Here is a 19,789-nt window from a genome sequence, read left to right on the forward strand (position 1 = left end):
CCACTGAATATTTATATTACATTCAGGATTAACCTGCACTTCTATGCTATTTTCTTTTACTAAAGATTAAAAATGAAATGGAGGTGGCCTATTTCATTGTCATTTAATTTATTAATAACCCACATTTTCTTTTAGGTGAAGCCCACCAAAGTGGTAAATAGAAAACAGAACACAAAAATTGATGAGTCTAAAAACAAAAATAGCACATAATAAAAAAGTGAAAAGAATACAGTAACTCCATTAAATTAATAAGAATGTACACTAGTTTTACAGCTTGATCTGATAGCAATGAATACCCATTACTAGCCGAAAAATAATGGGTTAATATGTATCTCAGACAAAAAATATTAAGAACCCTTTATACCTTGCAACTGAATTCCTGTATTCTGTACCTTCTTCCCAGTATTGTTTCTAGGGTTTTGTCACAATATGACAATTTTCTGCTTTTAAAATGGAGCTTGCAAGGCAATGGGCAAAACTAAAAGATTCAAAAACACATTTAAAAATAAGGGCACACAATTCAAGCAAAATTTATCCACAATAACATGTAAAATGTGCAAGATTGCAAATGCATTTAGAAACAAACATTTTCATCTGTCACTAGAAATTATAAAGTGAAGGCAGAATACGCAGGTCCCCCTTTCTGAACATAATGCAGTCCCTGGAAATAGTTTGATAGGTGAGCATTCACATAACAAGTTGGCAATTCCTACAGGAAAATTTCTAAAGTGTCCTTGACCATGAGATTTTAACCCCTAAAAGCAAACACACACCCAAGAAAACCCTCTTAACCTTACTAAAAGTATCACTACAGTTCCTCAGCCAAACAGAAAGAGGCAAACAAGGAAATAATAAATGCTCTCTCCTTAGCTATTTGAATCTGTGCTGTGTAGTGAGGTTTGGGTACTAATTCCTCCTGTTCAGATAAGTGAATTTTCACACAGCAAGCATTCAGAAAGTGGGACCTCCGTGTAATTTAATTACTTGATAAAGCATCACACAACATAAGTGCTGCAAAATAAAGGTTCACCAGTTTAGATCTTGTTACAGTAAATGAAAGAATGCAGAGGAAAACCATTTCAGGTGGCCCCAGTGAAGAGCAAAAACCTGTAAGGCCCAGTGCTTTAGAAAAAGATCAAATAACTTCAGTGGATTTTTCCTCTGCGCTGTAGTCTGAGTAAGGGCCGACGTAGTCTGTACCAGCTGAAGTACTCAAACAATCTTCAAGGTCACCTTATTCCAGAATGGATACAGTAACCTAAGTGAGAGGATATTGCATGAATGATGGAAGCAAGTACCCAATCAGCAAAGAAAGGGCTGGATTCAACTACTTGTTTCCATTGGTAGATGCCGGCACAAAGACTCGCAAGCAGCAGAACAAAGTTTTCCCTGCTCTCCTCCATCAAATCTACTCTGGAGGGTCAGGAGAACACCCAGAACAAACAGCATGCAAGTGGAGGAAAGGGGAGATGGTTGTCAGGCAAGCAGAAACACTTGTGCTGGTGGAACAATCTCCTACCACTAACATGAATTCCACCCCAAAACTCCATTAGCCAAAGCCCATGGAAAGAGCTTATGTACATTAAGCAGCAAAGGGGAGTATCAATTGGCACCTCCAGATTGTCTTTCTGCTCTTTCAGCAACCAAGACAGGTAAAATTGCTAACCTCATTCCATCAATATAAATTATACAATTCAAATTCACTTTACTATTGCAGTCAATTGCTATAAATACTGCCACAGGCTTTTTAGAAACCACACACATACACACTCTGAGACTAAATCAGTGCACCCTTATGTGTTTGCAAGGTTGTTAAAAAGCCTGCGGCGGGTAGGGGGGACCCTTCACAGTAATTTGACAAGTGTTCAAATACATCCATAATCAAGGCACAGCATATGGCATGTCCTCTTAATGCTTTTACTGCTGGTTTCTAGTTCACAGTTTCACACATGGATAGTGTGTGTGTGTGTTTTGCAACTAACTGTTCTTAAACAGAGGGCATTAATACAATTTCTCTGTAGTGAAAGTCCACAAGTTGACGTTGAGGTTTAGCATCAGTACATGAGAGTTGAAGGCACTTAATCATCTTGTCATCTATGTTCTTCCACTGTCAACTCTTGATTTTGATCAGTAAAATTGTCTGTCACAGTTTCTCTTTGTTCAGAGATTTCTGACACACTGTCCCAGTGGTCTTCTCCAGCACAGTTCTGAAATTCTTCAACCACAGTCATGTGAAGATTTTGTAAATCCTGGAAAAAAGCAGCATTAGATTGTTAGAATCTAGTAATTCTATTCTGCTGGTTTAGTTCTGCCCTAATGTATATGGTTTGCTATTATAGCTGCCCACATACAGAAAGGCAAATTTCAGAACTCTTGCTTTCAGGCAAATTCTACTGAAGTCAATTTCATCTAATGTCATGTAAACACATCTTCATTTGGTTGGATTAATAAACCAAGAGAGTGACTTTTTTGGAGTTCAAACTTCAAATTAACTAGTAAGTTTCATGGCATGATATCTACTAATTCAACTTGGGTTTTGCAGCCTCTCCACTGCTCCAAATTCCAGCTGGTTTAGAATCATAGAGTTGGAAGAGACCACAAGGGCCATCTAAGAGAGTTTGTGTACTGGTCCAGTAAACGCTTCTGCTGCGCCACCAGCAACATCAACATCTTTGCAGAGCATTAATTAAGTCCAGTGCAGAGATTCTTGTTGCAGTACAAGCTTCAGAGTCTCAGCAGCAAAGAAATAACGACACAGGGAAGCCTGTCTTTCCAAAGACAGGTTTATTGCAGAAAGATAACAGAAACACCTCCGGAGCTTTCGGACATTTTTGCTTCACGCCCCACAGGCAGAGAAAACAAACACTCTTTATATACTGAGCAACTTAACAACTTAACGAGCTTGACTACTTAAAGTCACATGACATTACTAACTTGCCAGCGTCTTAGGTTTCACACCCTAACACCATCGAGTCCAACCCCCTGCCAAGCAGGAAACACCATCAGAGCACTCCTGACATATGGTTGTCAAGCCTCTGCTTAAAGACCTCTAAAGAAGGAGACTCCACCACACTCCTTGGCAGCAAATTCCACTGTCGAACAGCTCTTACTGTCAGCTCTTACTTTATTTTGCTGTTACGTAATATTTTGATAACTTCAAGGCTGGCATTTTCAATATCTATGAAAAGCATTTCTTCAAATATCTGAAAGTTATCTCACTACATCAAAACAAAAATATTTACTGTAAGACAGATTAATACAAATGCAAATATTCACTCACAATACTAAAGAGGTGGATGCAGTGATAAAAAGCAAAATTTAGCGGTATAATTAAGTTGTAGCGCTTCAGATCATGGTATGTTCCAATGTTACTATTTCCCCTAATTCAGCAAGCTGCTAAATAAATATTAACATAAACCTATATCCATTCAGGTATCTCCAACTGGGCAAACAGTGGTATCCAAATGGCCAAACCAAGTGTCTGCAAATTTGCTCACTAAGGAGGTGCCACAGTGGAGATAGCCAAGACTCAGACATCCTAAGCTTAAATCTTGAAACTGCAGCAGGAGAAGTGAAGGGCACACCCACAATTCCAAGCTGTGGAAAAGGGTTGAAACTCATCCATTATCCCCATGCATTTTAGAGGTGACTGAACAGAAGATGGACAAGCCCCAGCCTTCACGAGCTTGAAGAGTTGGGGGAAGGTGCAGGGCTCAAAGGTGCTCTAAGCATTTTCAAGTACAAGAGCAGCCAAAATGCAGGGACTACAGAAAATGACCCTGTTTTTAAAAAGCACATGCAGACATTCTGCTAATCAGCTGCTTGGGTGGGGAGTAGAAGAGGTGGATTCATTCCTACCAAGCAGCTGATCAACAGAATTTCAGCTCTCTTGTTTTTTAAAAGGAGTAGCTTGTGCTGAAGCAGCGTGGAGTATTTAATACAAACAGGCAAAAGATGTAATGAGGTATCCAAAATGTAATTAGGGTAATTAAGATTTTCTCCTGCCAAGCACCCTCCACAAAAAATTCAATGTCCTCAAAAATCTGTAGGTTACATCTAATCCTATAATTTATTCAGGTTTTATATATGAGCTCCAATCCCTCATCTAGTCATACTTCCCAAGGGTAGAAGCAGGCCTAAACCCATGCTGTTCTCCACTTGATACATTGCTCTTAGCCTCTTTGCCAGACCTAGCCCTAGCCCCAAAGTATCAGCATCCTATATGCCTTGAGATATAAGTAAGGACACTTGCCACTTCCGAGCCCTGGCTGAAAGCAGAAAATGCATTACAAACATATTGCCTCTTTCTCACTACTCTCAAGCTGCTTCCAGAAGGAAAATCAATTGATCTCTGCACTCTCCCCCATTTATTTTTTCATACCTAACATTCCCCACCTAATTTCCCAAAGAAACGCAAGGCGGCTATAAAATCAGATAACAGTATAAAAACAAAATAACCATAATCCCATCCCTGCCATGGGATCCACATCAGCCCTCTGGTCTCTCTCTAGGCCACACCCCTTCCTGGCTTCAGCTCCGCCCCCTCTTCAAGCACATAGTTGCAGTGGCAGCCGTAACTGTGTGTGTGTTTAATAAATACCTCTCCCGACTGATAAGCACCAGGAAGGCAGAAATAAGTTTGATCTATTCCTGAAATATTTTCGCTGGGTGTTTAACTAGCAAGCTTCAACCACCCTTAGGCTTCTTTTTCACTGAGTTGGTAAATCTATCTGGATTATGCTACCTTTATGCAACAAGTGGAGGCTCACATAATGGAGTGTTCTTCCATATATATATCAAAATGGACCTAATAATAATAATAATAATTTTATTTTTTATGTGTCACCCATCAGACTGGGTTGCCCCAGCCACTCTGGGCAACTTCCAACAAAGTATTAAAACACAAAAAAACTCAAACATTAAAATCCTCCCTGTACAGGGCTGCCTTCAGAGGTCTTCTAAAAATAGTAACAAGCTCATCTATGTCAATTCTACTCCACCCCAGACTACTTTCTCTCTTTGAGAGAAATGGATCTGTCCATCTTTGTAACTTCAACATTACACAACTGATGTTCATCAAGCCAACACTAATACTTCAGTTCTGGAAATCCTAGCCTTCAAAAAGCTACTGATGAAGTACATTATTTACTGGTAAAAAAAGAGAACCCACCAGGAATTTTGAACCAAGAGTTTTAAACCACTGTAACTCAGCAATTGTTCACATGGTTTCCCTGAAACACGGACAGCTTAACTTCATCAAGAAGGTTCTCCACAACAGACTAAATTATATCTTTTTTATAAGGGATATAGTCTTTTGCTTTATAATGGGGAAAATACTAAAAAGTGGGTAACTCCTCAACTATACAGCACTTTCCATGGTTGTGCAACAACTTGCAAAAGTGCCAAAGGGCACAGAATGCTAAATGACCACATACAGGAAAAGAAAGGAAATATGTGGGAGGAATGCAAAGGAATTGGGGGCTGGAATCCTGAACAGAAGCACTTTATACTACACTATTTTATTGGGGAGCCCAACCACCAACTTTCTAAACTCTATTACTGTAGGCTATCCACTTTATTTCACCCTATTAATCTCTACAGCAACAGAAACCTACACAAGGAAAGACTTGAAGTGCTAAATAAACAAGACATCTGAGATGTTCTGCTGGGCCAAACCCAAGAATTATATTCATAATTGCATTATATAGCTGGCTAACTTCTGAGGTCATTGAAAAACTACCCAGTGAAATGTTAACTGAAGTTTCCATCTAGTCAGGAAGGAACTGAGAAAGAGAAGTTGAATGATGTAGGTTGTGTGAAGAAATACTGGAACTGCTCAAACACTTAGTTGACTCTGACTAACCAAGGCTTTCCAGATATTGGGAGACAACAACTCCCATAATCCCTGACCACTAGCTATGCTTGCTGAGGCTGATGGGAGTTGGAGTCCAACATTTGGAGGGCCACAGGTTAGCCAGTCTGGCTCTAAACCTATGCCACTACAGATTAACCACACTGGTTTTAAAATCAGCGGAAATCCCAGTACACATACCTCTTTGAAGTGGGATGGAATCGTTAGAGGCGGCTTCCAAAGTGCTTTGATTACACTTCTATATTTCTGAATTAACATTATGCACCCAACTATTCCAATGAGTATAAACATTGCAAATACAAATATCAGTACGACACGCAGAATTCTCGTTGACTCTGGAGGAAAAAACAATTATTACTAATTTTATCTCAAGAATTATAGATGAAACAATTTCTCAATCAGAATGTTCACAATATTGGGAAAACAGCACTGACCACAAAGGCAGCTTCTGTGAGGGAAATGAAATGTGAGTTTATCTAGATAAACTCCACGCAGTACTTCCTGTCTGTGCTGTTGACAGAAAAAGGTGGGCTGGTGGGCAGAAAAGTCCATAGACAAGTTTGTTAAAGGCAAGTGGTGGTGGCGGGTAGTATACAACAGAATAAACAGAGAAAACCCCAATGGGAAAAAAACTCTGGGGTGGGGGAGAAAACGAGGCGCAGTATACCAACAACAGGAGAACAGAAAGACGAGTGAGCTTTGGAGGTAGAGAACTACAAGGCTGGGAGCCAGGGGACTTTTTGATATGCATGGCAGAATTTCACATTCTCAGTTGAACTAAGCAGTCCCTAGCAGTTTATATTTGGAGAAAGGGAGCAATGAATGTTAGATCATGACATTTGTACCAAAAAAAGGAACTGCTTCCTTCAGTTAGGGTTAGAACTAAGATTTACACCACTATCCTGAACACATTGCGCAGTGTCCAACTGAACATTTCCACTAGCGCAAGGAATTTGAAGTGTGCAGCGGAACTTCTCCGCCCTTGCCACTCCCTGTACAACCTCTACATCTGTCATGGACTTTCCCCTAACTCTTCAGAGAATACTTAGAGGTAGCACTGGAAGAGGAGAGGAGAGGACAGGGAAGTTCAACTGCAAAGCTTCAAGTCCTTAGGCTAGTGTAACTGTTTAGTTGGATACTGTCCATTATATAGTCCATGTGTTGGTAACCTCAAGGTTGGATACTGTAACATTCTGTATGTGGGGCTGCCCTTGGGTCTGGTTTGGAAGCTCCAGCTGGTGCAGAATGCGACAGCCAGACTGCTGCTGGGGGCCAAGAACATGTTTCACCGCTGTTAAAACAGCTGCACTCACTGCCCATCTACTACCAAGCCAAGTTTAAGGTCCTTATATTAGGTACAAGGTACTTCAGGGACGGAACCCTTATATCCCAGCTTGATTATGGAGATCAACGGCAGGTGTGTCATTGATCATTCCTCAAATGGCTAAGGCCCACCTGTCAACAAAAAGAAACTGAACCTTTAGTGTCATCAACTCAGCCCTGTGGAATATTCTGCCAAGAGAGATTCAGAAGGCACCTACTAAAACTTTTTAATGCCTTCAGAAAACTTTTCTATTTCACCAAAGATTTTTAAGAATACTGTACAATTTCCCACAATAGTTAATACATCTCTGGTTTTAATTATTACTACGTTTATGGTTTTCATTGCATGGTTTTCTGTATTATGGTAAACCACTTTGATATTTTTCTATGAGGTAGCGGGATATAAATATTTTTAGAAATGAAATAAATAGAAGACTATCAGCAAATTCAATGGAACATGAATTTCCTATATATACACATTTCCTATATAAGGAAGTAGAGAATGTGTGAAAACAGCATGAAGATAATCATGTCCAATAATTGCTAACATCTGTTTTGCTGAGTATACATGTGTTAGGAAGATGAAGATGACTGTAGGTTCTGGAGCAGGGATAGCTAACCCTCAAACCCCTCAAGCAAATTATTTCTCACACACTGCAAAGATCCCACCAATTTGGGTGCTGGTTGTGGCGGGAGTTAAAATAGAGGCAGCTCAGTGCTCTGATGAAGATGCAACTCGCCCCCTCCATGGTCATCAGCTTGATCATTTGATGAGGGGAGGGGAAGCAATAACCCCCTTTTGCACGGATCAGGCAGTCTGCGCCTGTGTATGTGTGGGGAAGCTACATCCACCAGTAGCATGCACCCACCACAGAACTGACCAAGAGTGGATATGACCCTTGAGACAAAAAAGCACTGTGTACATACAGCAACATAGATATGTTCTGTCTTCAAACATGGAAATCTGTTTCACACATTTTTTAAAATCTTACACAGAACGAGACAGCAGAAATGACCCTTAACACATTTCTCAACCCTGATCTCTTTACAAAATATTTGGCATACAGAATTTCCAATTCTGTAAAAGAAAGAAAGAAAGAAAGAAAGAAAGAAAGAAAGAAAGAAAGAAAGAAAGAAAATAAATCAGAAGTTTAATGAAAACATGCTCAGTGTGAACATTTTATTCCAAGTGCAGAGCCCAAGGCTTTTTGAAAACTCAGTGCTGCACACCTACAGCTATATTTATTGATTTTATATTTATTGCCAATGTAGCTGCTCAATGAAGTCATTTAGGTGCCCAAAACTCCTCCGTAATATATTAATTGAAACAATTTTAGCATTAGGAAATAAGTAGCCAAAGTGACCTCACATCTTAAGTCCACATCAGTTTCATGACACAGAAATAACTATTGCTTATGAAGAAAATACACACCAATTGTAGTTTCTTTGCACTTGATTTCACTTTTTTCGCATGTTAGGATTACATGTGGGATTGATGCTGTTACTTGAAAGCAATATACAGTCCTTTCCTTCAGATTCTTGAATGTTTCCCTCCTATTCTTGCTCAAAACTCTCAGCTGTGCAGATGGGAAGATGGAAAAAGTAAGCCGGTATTATACAGCAATAATAAACAAATTGACTTTACATCTATTTCATACAAGCTGCATAGTTTAGATCTTATTAGAATGTGGAGATATGTTTTAGTTTGCATGTACATTCCACAAGCCATTCTCCAAAATAGTTTTACTCTGATTCCACTAAAAACTAGACGAAAGTCACCAGGATTTCCTTGGACTGCTGAAACTTATGCTTCATAATATGTTAAAACCACCACAGAGATCTAATGCCATGTTTGACTATGTTGCAAAGTTGGCATTTCTTATCCCAAACTTTTACAGTGTAGCTGCTGCCCCCCCCCCCAAAAAAAACCCATGGTGATCAAATTTCTGCCCATCTCACCCAAGTGATTGTCATCTGTCCTTCACTAGCTGCTCAGATATTTTTGCACTTTAGAAATGATACAAACAATACGCAGATGATCAAAATGTACCTGAACATCTGCAGCAGAAATGAAAAAAATATAGGTGCATTCCAGAAGCCTTCCAAGTAAACAATAAAATTTGCAAAACACTATTTTCAGAAAATTCCTACTGAAATAGCCCATCCCATTCTTACTAGAATTGATTGATAGCAGGCTGAAATATCCCTTTAGATGTAGCTCTCTCTCTCTCTAAAGTGTGTACGTATTCACATTCAAATCCATACCCATCCCTATATCATAAATATATGCTACTAGTTTTTTTTAAGTCTTTCAACTTTTCTGGGAATTACTGGCTTGTTGAGCAAAGGCAAGTACTCACTTTTTCACTTGTTGATTCCTCCCAGTATTCAATTAAATATTCAAAATATTCAGTTTTATTTTCTGCAGGCTCAAAGGGAGGCAAGAAGCTTATATGAATCATGGTACCTTCTGAGCTTACATTGATTGCTCTTGGAGGTCCTAAAATAGCTGAAATGGGTAAATGCAAACAAGTATAAGTTAAGTCACATTTTCTACTAATTGTGATCAAACATAATCCACTCTGAAGTCTCACATGGATTCTGGGATGGACTTGTGCTGGGTATACCAACTACAGTGGAACCTCGGGTTACATACCGTCCCCTTTGTGAATCCTTCAGGATACACACACGGCAAACCCGGAAATAGCGGAAAGGTTTCCACCATCCACGCATGTGCAGAAGCGGGCTACCGCCACGTGCACCTGTACAGGTCAGGCGCCTCTGGATACGAATGTTTAGGGGTAAGAACGGACTCCTGGAACAAATTTAATTCAGATCGAGAGGTACCACTGTAGTTCATTTCAATGATGGCAGCAGATCTGCATTCACAAAGGAGTGCACAGCTGCAACATTTCTTGCTACTGTCATTTAAATAAGTGGAGCAGCCTTTGCAGGAGTGGAATATCTTGGTTGTCTCTGATACCTTTCAAGAAACCTCTGGAAGAAAATCTCATGAACCCTGGAGAAGTGATGATGGCAAAAGCAGTAGTGGGAGCAGAAATCAGATTGCCTATCCATGCACCCAAGAATTCACCTTCCTATAGAACAGAAGGGGAGAATTTGTTGCCCCTCAGATGTTGCTGAACTACAACTTCCATCAATCCTAGCAAGCATGGATAATGGGAGTTGCAGTTCCCCAACATCTGGAGGTACAAAGGTTCCCTACACCTGCTGTAGAATTTGGTAGGGAATGTGATATGACAGGTATTCTTAAAACATCTGTACAAGTTAATCTTATTACATGTGTTGGGAATATTTCATTCTGGCAAATGATAAAAGTTCTCATTTGTTACTACCACTCAGCAACATCCGTGTAACACTGGCCTGGTTTATGTCATGCTAAACCAAACCATGACAGAGCACAAATGCACAAGCATGTGGGAACCAGGAGCGGCGATCATGACTGCTTTGCTGCTGCTCCCTGGTTGTTCTGCTACTGTGCTGCACTAAGCAATGGCTTGCTTAGCATATCATCCAAACCAAGACTCCTGGTTAAGGTTTCCCAGATAAACCATAAGATATAAACCACAGGACAAACCTTGGTTTCAGCTCATGGCTACTCTGAAGAAAACTAAACCACAATCCTGGTTTCAGACAATATACTGAGTGGTATTCAGTTTAGACCAATTGAAATTAATGGGCCCAAGTTACATCATGTTCAATGTGTATACTCTGAGTAAAACAAAGTTGACCAATTCACACTAAGCCACACCATGGCTTACAGCAGTACCAAGGAGGAGCACAATAGGTGTGTTCTCTCCAGGAGTCCACACAATTGCACTAAACCAAAGCTTTGCATGGTGTGTGAACCAGGCCGTTGTCAGCATTCTTTCTTGCACTGAGAAAGGGAATTGGACAACACAGTTGTAGAAGCAAAAAATGACAGAAGGCAACCCTAATCTAGAAGGGCTATTGTAGCACCAGCAAGGTTATGATGACTGAAATATAAGATGTCCATAAACACATTTCCCCAAGGAGTAGCAACATTTTGTTTTTACTGCATCAGACTAGAGTCTTGTGGCATTTTAAATACTTTAAGATGCCATGATACCCTTGGCTGTTATTTTTTTTCAGAATATCATTTTGTGGAAGAGATATTTCTCCCCCAGAGGTACTGAATAAAATACAGTAGATGAAAATAGAAAGAAACATACTGTCTTCCCGTGCTCGAAAGGGCTTAGTTTCAGTCCAGGCAGATTTTAATTCCCCTTGTTCAGCCCTAACACGTAAAATGATGCAGTCATGATTCCTCTCATGATTGAAATTACATTCAGGTTTTGTAATATCTTTGCAATTCACTTTCTTCCATACTTTTTCTTCTGATGCTCTTCAAAAAAATACAAAGAACACACCATTATTTGAACTCCTTATTGTTACATTTGTGTATGATCAATTAAAAACTTCCTTTGAAATATCTAGCTGAATCTTGAAATACCAGTTTATACATTCTACATTAGTGGTAAAGAAATATCTTGCTGCTTGGCGATGCACAAGTGTTGAAAAACCAAACAACGCTAAGGCAATAGCTATGACAGGGCTCACAAAGCCAAACTGTGCCCTGTAGTTCCATAAAGTCACACAGTATAAGACATCTCTGCCTCAAAATGAAAAGGGGTTACATTACCATACATGAATCAGTTATGCATAGTGACAGAAAAAAATGCCCATTTTGAGAAAAAGAACTGTCCATAATATGGCTTCATGTGATCTTACCATGAAAGGTGAGCAGACAAGCCATGCTTCCTTTCCCTGTCCTCTTATCTCCCATTTACATCAAGTACTACTTTACAGGTACAAATAAGGGCTATTTTAGTTTAACACCTGTCACTTTCCCCAGATAAGCAGCCAGGTAAGTATAAACATGACTGAAACCTCAATCTGAAACTTTTACTGGAAGTAAGCCTCTTTAAAATTCACTGGGAACTATTTCTAAATGTTTGAAACAACAATGCCAAATTCAAATTTGATTAACTGTTACTTACAACTATGTACCGTATTTTTCCATGTATAAGATGCCCCCTATTTTTTTGAGCCCAAAATTAAGAAATAAATATTTTTAAGTATTCCGTGTATAAGACGACCCCCAATTTTAAACTTTAAAAATTTGGGAAGAATATACCCAGAAAAATACAGTGATTACCCATTCTCAAGAGCAACCACCCTAACATGCAGTCCAGTCCTATACCCAGAAGTCCCTCTTTGATCAGCAGCACTTACTCCCAAGAATGGACTGGATTCAAGCTTCAGTTAAGCAATCAATTTACAACAAGGTTTTACAACAGGCATGTGCCATCTTAATACATAGTACATTTCATGTGTTAAAAATCTTCACATGATTACAGTGGTACCCCGGGTTAAGAACTTAATTGTTCCAGAGGTCTGTGCTTAACCTGAAACTGTTCTTAGCCTGAATTACCACTTTAGCTAATGGGGCCTCCTGCTGCTGTCACGCCGTGGCTGCGTGATTTCTGTTCTCATCCTGAAGCAAAGTTCTTAACCCGAGGTACCTATTTCTGGGTTAGCGGAGTCTGTAACCTGAAGCGCCTGTAACCCGAGGTACAACTGTAGTCAGAAAGAAGAAATGAGGAGTTCAATGGGGCTTATCTTATTGAGTAATTCTATACATAACCACTCAAGAGCAAGAACATTCTTGTTCAGACAAGCCTACCCAGAAGCTTAGAAAGTTGGGGTAATTTTAATCTTTTTTATTATTTTAACTTTTGTATATTTTAAAGTATGATAGAAATTTTCCTTGATTTTAGTGTTTTATCTTTTGTAAACCACTTTACAAGTTTTTTGTAAAGTTGTTGGTTTTTTTACAATCAAGAGGTGTATAAATTTTATGAAATAAACTTTTATGAAATAAATAAATACAATGAAACTCTACTTGGCAGCAAGTACTATGGTTTCCAGTGGAATCTCTTTGCAAAGCCTGAAACAGAAGCACAATTCAATTCAAACTGCATTAGGAAAATTAGAGCAGAAGGGGACAACTAGGACTAAAATAAAGTACAAATTATGACTTGTCTTAGGATATGAACTTTTAATTTAAAGAACACTTGCACATTTCCATTTCTTTAATTCAACCACCACTCTAATTTCCATTATTTCCAACACAATTTGCTAAAATAAACTTCAGTAAATATGTTTAAACAGTAAAACCCAATTTTGTATACAAATATATACAGATCGCAAACACTATATACCATAGAATGCAATTTTGGAGGTATACAAGAACCATTTACTTACATGCGTGTTTTAAACTTCCATTCAACACTATAAGTCACTGAACCATTGATCGTTGTAACTGGAGACCATTTCAATACATTATCGAAATTATATGACTGAATTGTCACATTCTCTGGCGCAGATAAGGAGAAAGATTCTACAAAGACATTAACAACAGAGTATTAACACACATTAACAAAAATACACGTTTAATGTAGATTCCTCCAAAATTCAGGGCAAATAAAAATACTAATAGTGGCAGTAGTGAGTTGGGCCCTGATGCTGGTGCAGGTAGAATATGAATAGGTATAATCATAGCTAAGCTAAACTGCAAGTGACCATGACAATGGAATTTGGTGTGGCACACAATAAAGTTTGGCCTGGACCTTTATGGACAGACCATCTAGTTTAAGTACTGCACAGAGGCAGCATACAGGTTCACTTCCCTTTTGGTCAGGCATTATTGGTTCAAAATGTTCAAATTACCATACAATCTTACATCTAAGGGATGAAGAACCATACTGGCAGGGGATGACAGGGTCAGAGTCAAACAACATCTTGAGGGCCTCCGGTTCCAAATCCCAATCTAGATTATCAGGGTAGCATATGCGGGGTTTCCTCCCAGGAACTGACCAAACCCAGTTTTAACTTCAGAGATGGAACTCTAGAAGGCTTCTTCTGATTCAGAAGGTGAGAAGTCATTAATTTAACACTGCAGTAACTAGTTAATTTATATTTGCACATAATTTCTCTTCTCTGAATTGAAATGGGGAAATGAACACACCAGAGCTTGGTCACTGGTCTTTGTTTTATACTGCCAAACAAATAAGAGAGAATACTTGCTAGTACAAGGGAGCACCCCTATTTTTTTTGTCTTCTATTGCTTTAAAACCTAAAAAGATACACCAGAGACAAAACTGAAATAAAAAGGGTGTTGCAGTCAGAAATTCCAAACAATTTTCAGTGCATAAGTAGTCACACAGTAAGGGGAGAGGAGTTGGTGAATGCCACAGTGTCTTAAGAGACTTACTGCTTTTGGTTTTCACCCGGCTACAATATTTCAGAGCTACAGACAACACTTTCAGAAATAACAGGGAAATAGAAAAGTGACAAAGCATATTAGCAAACAAAACTAAAAAGGAAGGTGAAACAAATTCACTAGATCCAATTTTTCATCTATCAGTTCTGAAAAGGAAGGGGCCCATGGCACCCTAAATCTAATTTATAATGGCTTGAGTTTTTATAAATGCTCAATACACTGCTTGCTTCATCAGATTAGTTATAAGAAAATAATGTTGAAATAACTAATTCAAGTAGTCTGGATCACCTGGTCCAGTTTAAAAGCTAGGTGCATAGTTTATGAAGAACATCCATCCCACCATGCTATTAACTGAACAGCAACTGAAGTAGTTCCAGATTTGTGGTGGGAATTCCTGTGTGTCATCCAAGTAGCTTGGGGGCAATCATTCTTAGCAAAATTAATTGCAAAAAATCAGCTTGTATTAACATAACCAAAGCGGCTTTCCTCCCTCACTCCTAATCCCCTTCAAAAGGAAAACATCACAATACCCTTCTATTAGACAAATCAGTAAGTAAACTAGTCTACCCAAAAGAGGGTGGAATGGGACATTTCTTCTTTCTGATTATTATTCTTTCATACCCCTCCAAAAGAATCTCTCTAGACGGGGTGATTGTGCAGCAAAATGGTTAATGTGCTTCAGTGTGGGCCAGTGTGAAGTGATGAAAACTGGGGCAAAAATTTCACCTAAAGAGGTCTAAACTGGTGATGTCTGACAAGGAACAAGTTCTTGTGGTGAGAGTGGATGCCTCAATGAAGATGTTGACAGTGTGTGACTGCTGTGAAAAAGGCAAACAACATACTAGAGATTTAGAAAAGTGAGTGGAAATAGAATTGCCAATAGCATAATACAATTATATAAATCTATATAAGTCTGTACAATTCTGATTGCCTCAACTCAAAATAATATAGAGCTGAAAAGGATTCAGAAAAATGCAACCAACAATATCAGTCATTTATCTACATGATATTGTTTGAAGATAATAAATTATTATGTGGGTCTAGCTGTTACTGTATTTATGATGACTATAAAGTCTACATTTTCTAATTAGTAAAATATTTTTGTTGCAGTATATTGCAAACATGGCCATGTCCTCTTATCTCATGCTCAAGTGTACGCCTTTCAAAGTTTGCAGGCACTGAAGAAGGCTATGCAGTTGAAACACTTCTGGCATATGTGTGTGTTAGAAGACCATTGTCTTATATAATCTGCATGGCTTTTTCAATTTACTAAAATATCATATTTTAGTATATCGTACGTTTATTGAACAGCTGGCTATTAGTTTGTCCATACAAATTTAATTTCAAGTGGCTCTTTAAGTTGTAGATTGCATTTTAATTACTGACTACATTGTCTTTTTGTTTGCATGTAGTAGCATTGATCAGGAAAACCTACTCTGGTTTGTATCTGTTTAAAAGATTGGGCAAATTCATGAAAGATAAGGCCATCAATGGCTGCTAGCCACTGTTCTACTTCCACGGGTAGAGGCAGTATGCCTCTGGAGACCAGTTGCTGGGAAGGGTGCTCTTACTCTCACGTTTTGCTTGAAGGCTTTCCATAGACCCCCGAAGAACAGGGTGCTGCATGCACTAGGTGGGCATCTGGTCTGGTCCAGCAGGACTCTTAGGAATCCTACAAGAATTCTACAACTCCAAAGTCCAGAGCTCAATCCACTGGCCTAGAAACCCCTGCCCCATTATCAAGAAAGCACCCACAACCACAGATTCTTTTCACAACGCTTTGCTCTCCATACCAGGCCACTGTATGCCACTTCTCAGCCCCAGGACACAAACGCCACACAATCCTAATCAACACTGTTTTCATCTTGGCATTCATACACAATACCCCAGAATCACATCAGTATGCAGCAGCAGAATACAGTGGTACCTTGGGTTAAGTACTTAATTCGTTCCGGAGGTCCGTTCTTAACCTGAAACTGTTCTTAACCTGAAGCACCACTTTAGCTAATGGGGCCTCCTGCTGCTGCCGCGCCACCGGAGCACAATTTCTGTTCTCATCCTGAAGCAAAGTTCTTAACCCGAGGTACTATTCCTGGGTTAGCGGAGTCTGTAACCTGAAGCGTATGTAACCCGAGGTACCACTATCAACAGCAGCAAAGCCCCCCCCACCTATTTTGCACCCTCAATTGTTACAGCCTTGTGCATACACCTCCCACTCCCACATATCAGACATGCAAAAAAAAGTGTGGGCCATTTCAGTGCATCCTTAAGTGCGCAAGGGAAATTCCAGTCACAACATCTCCAGGGATGAGTCCTGGGAACCATTTCCAAGGACACGGCTCCAACGTCAAACCTAAGACATGCGAGCCTTCTGAGCATACTGAGAGCACAAGTTCTTCCACACTAGATTGACCACATTTGGAGCCCCCCCCCTTGTGCTTTTAACAAAGTACAGAAAAGTACAGCAGGCGCGCGGGTTTTCCACGACTGTATCTCTATGCCAGGGAAATCCTACCAAAACACCCGAAACACCAAGGAACCCTTCCGGGTGGAAGAGACAGCAACTCAAATCTGAAGGACCGTAAGAAGAGCCCAGCATCCTGTTCTCACAGGGACCACCTAGATGCCTGTGGGAAACCAGGATTTGGGCACAAGAGCCCGCTCCCCTCCTGGGGTTTCCAGCAACTAGTATTCGGAAGCACGTAGAGGCAAAGCACAGCCGTCAACTTCACGAGAACGTGTTTAGTCCTCTTTTTTAAAAAGCCCTCCAAGTTCGCGGCCACCACCGCCTCCTGGGGAAGCGAGTTCCTTAGTGAACCCAAACCCACCCACCTCTTACCGGGGAAGGAAGCTAGAGGAGGAAGAGGGGGCCGCGGGGAGACGGGGGTCTTTTTTCCACTTCGCCTTAATAAAAATAAAAACTAAGCCGCCACTGGCCCTGCGAGTTACCTTTGCCCCTCTCCCCCCCCCCCCCCGCGCTCGTTTCGTCCTTCTCGGCGGCGGACGGGTCTCACCTGGGGCGGCCACGCCGAGCAGCGGCCTCGCTAGGCAAAGGAGCACCCACAGGGCGCCCAGGGGCTGCATAGCAGCAGCTGAGCTCCGGCCTCGCCTGGAGTCTCGGTCTCTCGCTCTCTCTCTCTCTCAGGCGCCCCCTGACTGGGGGAAGAGCCCCGCTCTCGCCTCCCCCGCCATTCACGCTCTCGCCTCCTCTGACGAGACGCTGACGCCGCCCCGCCCTTTCGCCTTCTGCTTGGCCTGCAGGCCTCCCAGCGAAGGCCGGCCTCTTCCCGGACTTGCCTCGGAGGTTGGGGCGGGCCGCCGCCGCGGGGCCTGCTCCGGCAGCTCCCTCGCACGCGAAACAAGCTGCACGCCCTGAGAAGGAGGAAGAAGAGGAGCCGGCCGCGGCCTGGACGTAGTAGCAGCGCCGGCCTCCGCGTTTGCTATTAGGCTGGGGGTCTCGGGCAGAAACATAAAGGGGAGGAAAACAGCCCTTGGGGGGCCCCGCTGGCTCTCCGCTCTGAACTAGATTGGGACAGGCAGGCAGCTCTTCCAAGGGGACGAGGCCTTTAAATACAGAACCCGTCTCTGAAAAGTAGCGCACATTGCCTTTTGGTCAGCTGATTTGAAGGATGGTTCTGTAAACAGAAAAGTAGGCTATAAATGCAGGGGCAACAGGGTCAGAGGTCACTTGCCTGGTGGCTCAATTACCTCTTGGAGCCGCAGCATTTTAGGAGTTGCTACTGCCACTGCCAGCAGTGGAAAAGGTGCCCCCTGGAAGGCTTGAAGCCCCTGGAGTGGGGGGGGGGGCAGAAGAGGAAAGGGATCAAGGAGGAGGAAGTTGGGTCTCACCAAAGGAGACACACACACCCCAGCAGTAAAAGTTGCTATGAGCACAGGAATTCAGTGATACCAAGGTCCGTCTGGCGGGGAAAGTTATACGACACATCCCTGCATTGTAGGGGGATGGTCTAGATGACCCTTGGAGTCATATATCGAGCCATGCCATGCTTTATGATTTCTGTGTACACATAAAACCATGACATGACTCACAAAAAATGGGACACTAGAGGGGTAAAAGTCCTAAACAGTCTACAGGTGGATGCCAGCAACCACCATATAGTGTAAAAATCATATTGTTCTTTTCTCTCCCCTTGCCACTTTCAGTTTTTGCAACAACTTTTCCGTTATGGCTGTTTGCCGGATTATATTATATCAACGATCAATATTCATTAATTGCAAGGTTTTCCAAGTTCTGGCTATTACCGTTCTAGCTGCTGTTCATAAATGTGCTTTTAATTTCTGACTTCCTAATTGGCCCATATGTGAAGTATGCAAATTAAGTAAGGGTGAAGCCAGGGATGATTCAGATGTAAAAGACATAGAACTGGCATCATGCCCCGAATCTCTTGATGACTGCTCCCAGTAGCTTCATATTTTAGCATAAGGGGGGTAAAACTGTGGTCCACGGCATCTCACAGCACAACTACCAGAGGGGCCGAAACATACGATAATCTGCCAACACTATTCAGTAAACCACAGTACCACCAACTTCCAATTCTCTTTTTCCAGTTTATTAATATTACATTTAAAAACATTAACATTTCATTTCCTTCAACAGCCCCTCTGGCCCCTGTCTGCCAGAGGAGGGAGAAGACATTTCTTGACTTGGTAGCAGGCCAGGCAGGCAGGAGGACTAGGGGGAGTATGTGTGCATGCAGACATGTGAAGCATGGCGCTAGAAGTCCCAGCAGCAGCCCCGGGATCTTTCCCTTAGTCCATCTGTTCTGCTCCCTCCTTCCCATTGTTTCTTTTCTTCCTACCAGAGGCAGAGATGACCAACAACTTGGGTGAATTCAAAAGAGGCTTAGAAAAATTCATGGGGAAAAAGGCTATCAGTGGCTACTAACCATGATGGCTGGAAACTGCAGGAAGGGCAACTGCTGTTGTGTGCAGGTCCTGATTGTGTGCTTCTCACAGGCATCTGGTTGCCTATACTGGGAACAGGATGCTGGACTGGATATTTTGGATTAATATTCTGTTGGGAGCCGCCCAGAGTGGCTGGGGAAACCCAGCCAGATGGGCAGGGTATAAATAATAAATAAATATATTATATTATTATTATTATAAAAGTCTCATGTTCAATCCTTGGTATTTCCATGTAGGGCTGGGTCATGATGATTCAGAGGTCACACTCTTGTTCCCTACCCTCTAGCAATACCTGTGACTATGAAGAAACTCTGAGAACTTGCTCATATCTTTAGTTCACT

At 41.2% G+C, this 19,789-nt stretch overlaps 1 protein-coding gene across 2 annotated transcripts; it reads right to left on the minus strand.

The window, feature by feature from the left end:
- Positions 1-91: 91 nt before the first annotated feature.
- On the minus strand, positions 92-19,583 carry LOC310705582 (interferon gamma receptor 2-like). 2 transcript variants are annotated; one of them, XR_014525395.1, is made up of 8 exons: positions 17,537-19,583; positions 13,505-13,640; positions 11,410-11,582; positions 9,556-9,704; positions 8,628-8,772; positions 6,053-6,207; positions 1,822-2,249; positions 92-1,703 (listed from the first exon to the last, which is right to left on the minus strand). XR_014525395.1 is itself a non-coding variant. In XM_083500243.1 (7 exons), exons 1-7 carry the CDS (start codon positions 17,604-17,606, stop codon positions 2,091-2,093), a joined length of 987 nt encoding a protein of 328 aa, XP_083356369.1. In that variant the 5' UTR covers positions 17,607-19,583; the 3' UTR covers positions 92-2,090. The 2 variants fall into 2 exon arrangements, 1 of the variants encoding a protein (XP_083356369.1); XM_083500243.1 differs by having other exon boundaries at positions 92-2,249.
- Between the last annotated feature and the right edge of the window lie 206 nt (positions 19,584-19,789).

Source organism: Podarcis liolepis (genome assembly GCF_965112155.1).
Source record: "Podarcis liolepis genome assembly, chromosome: 4".
Taxonomy (NCBI): Eukaryota; Metazoa; Chordata; class Lepidosauria; order Squamata; family Lacertidae; genus Podarcis; species Podarcis liolepis.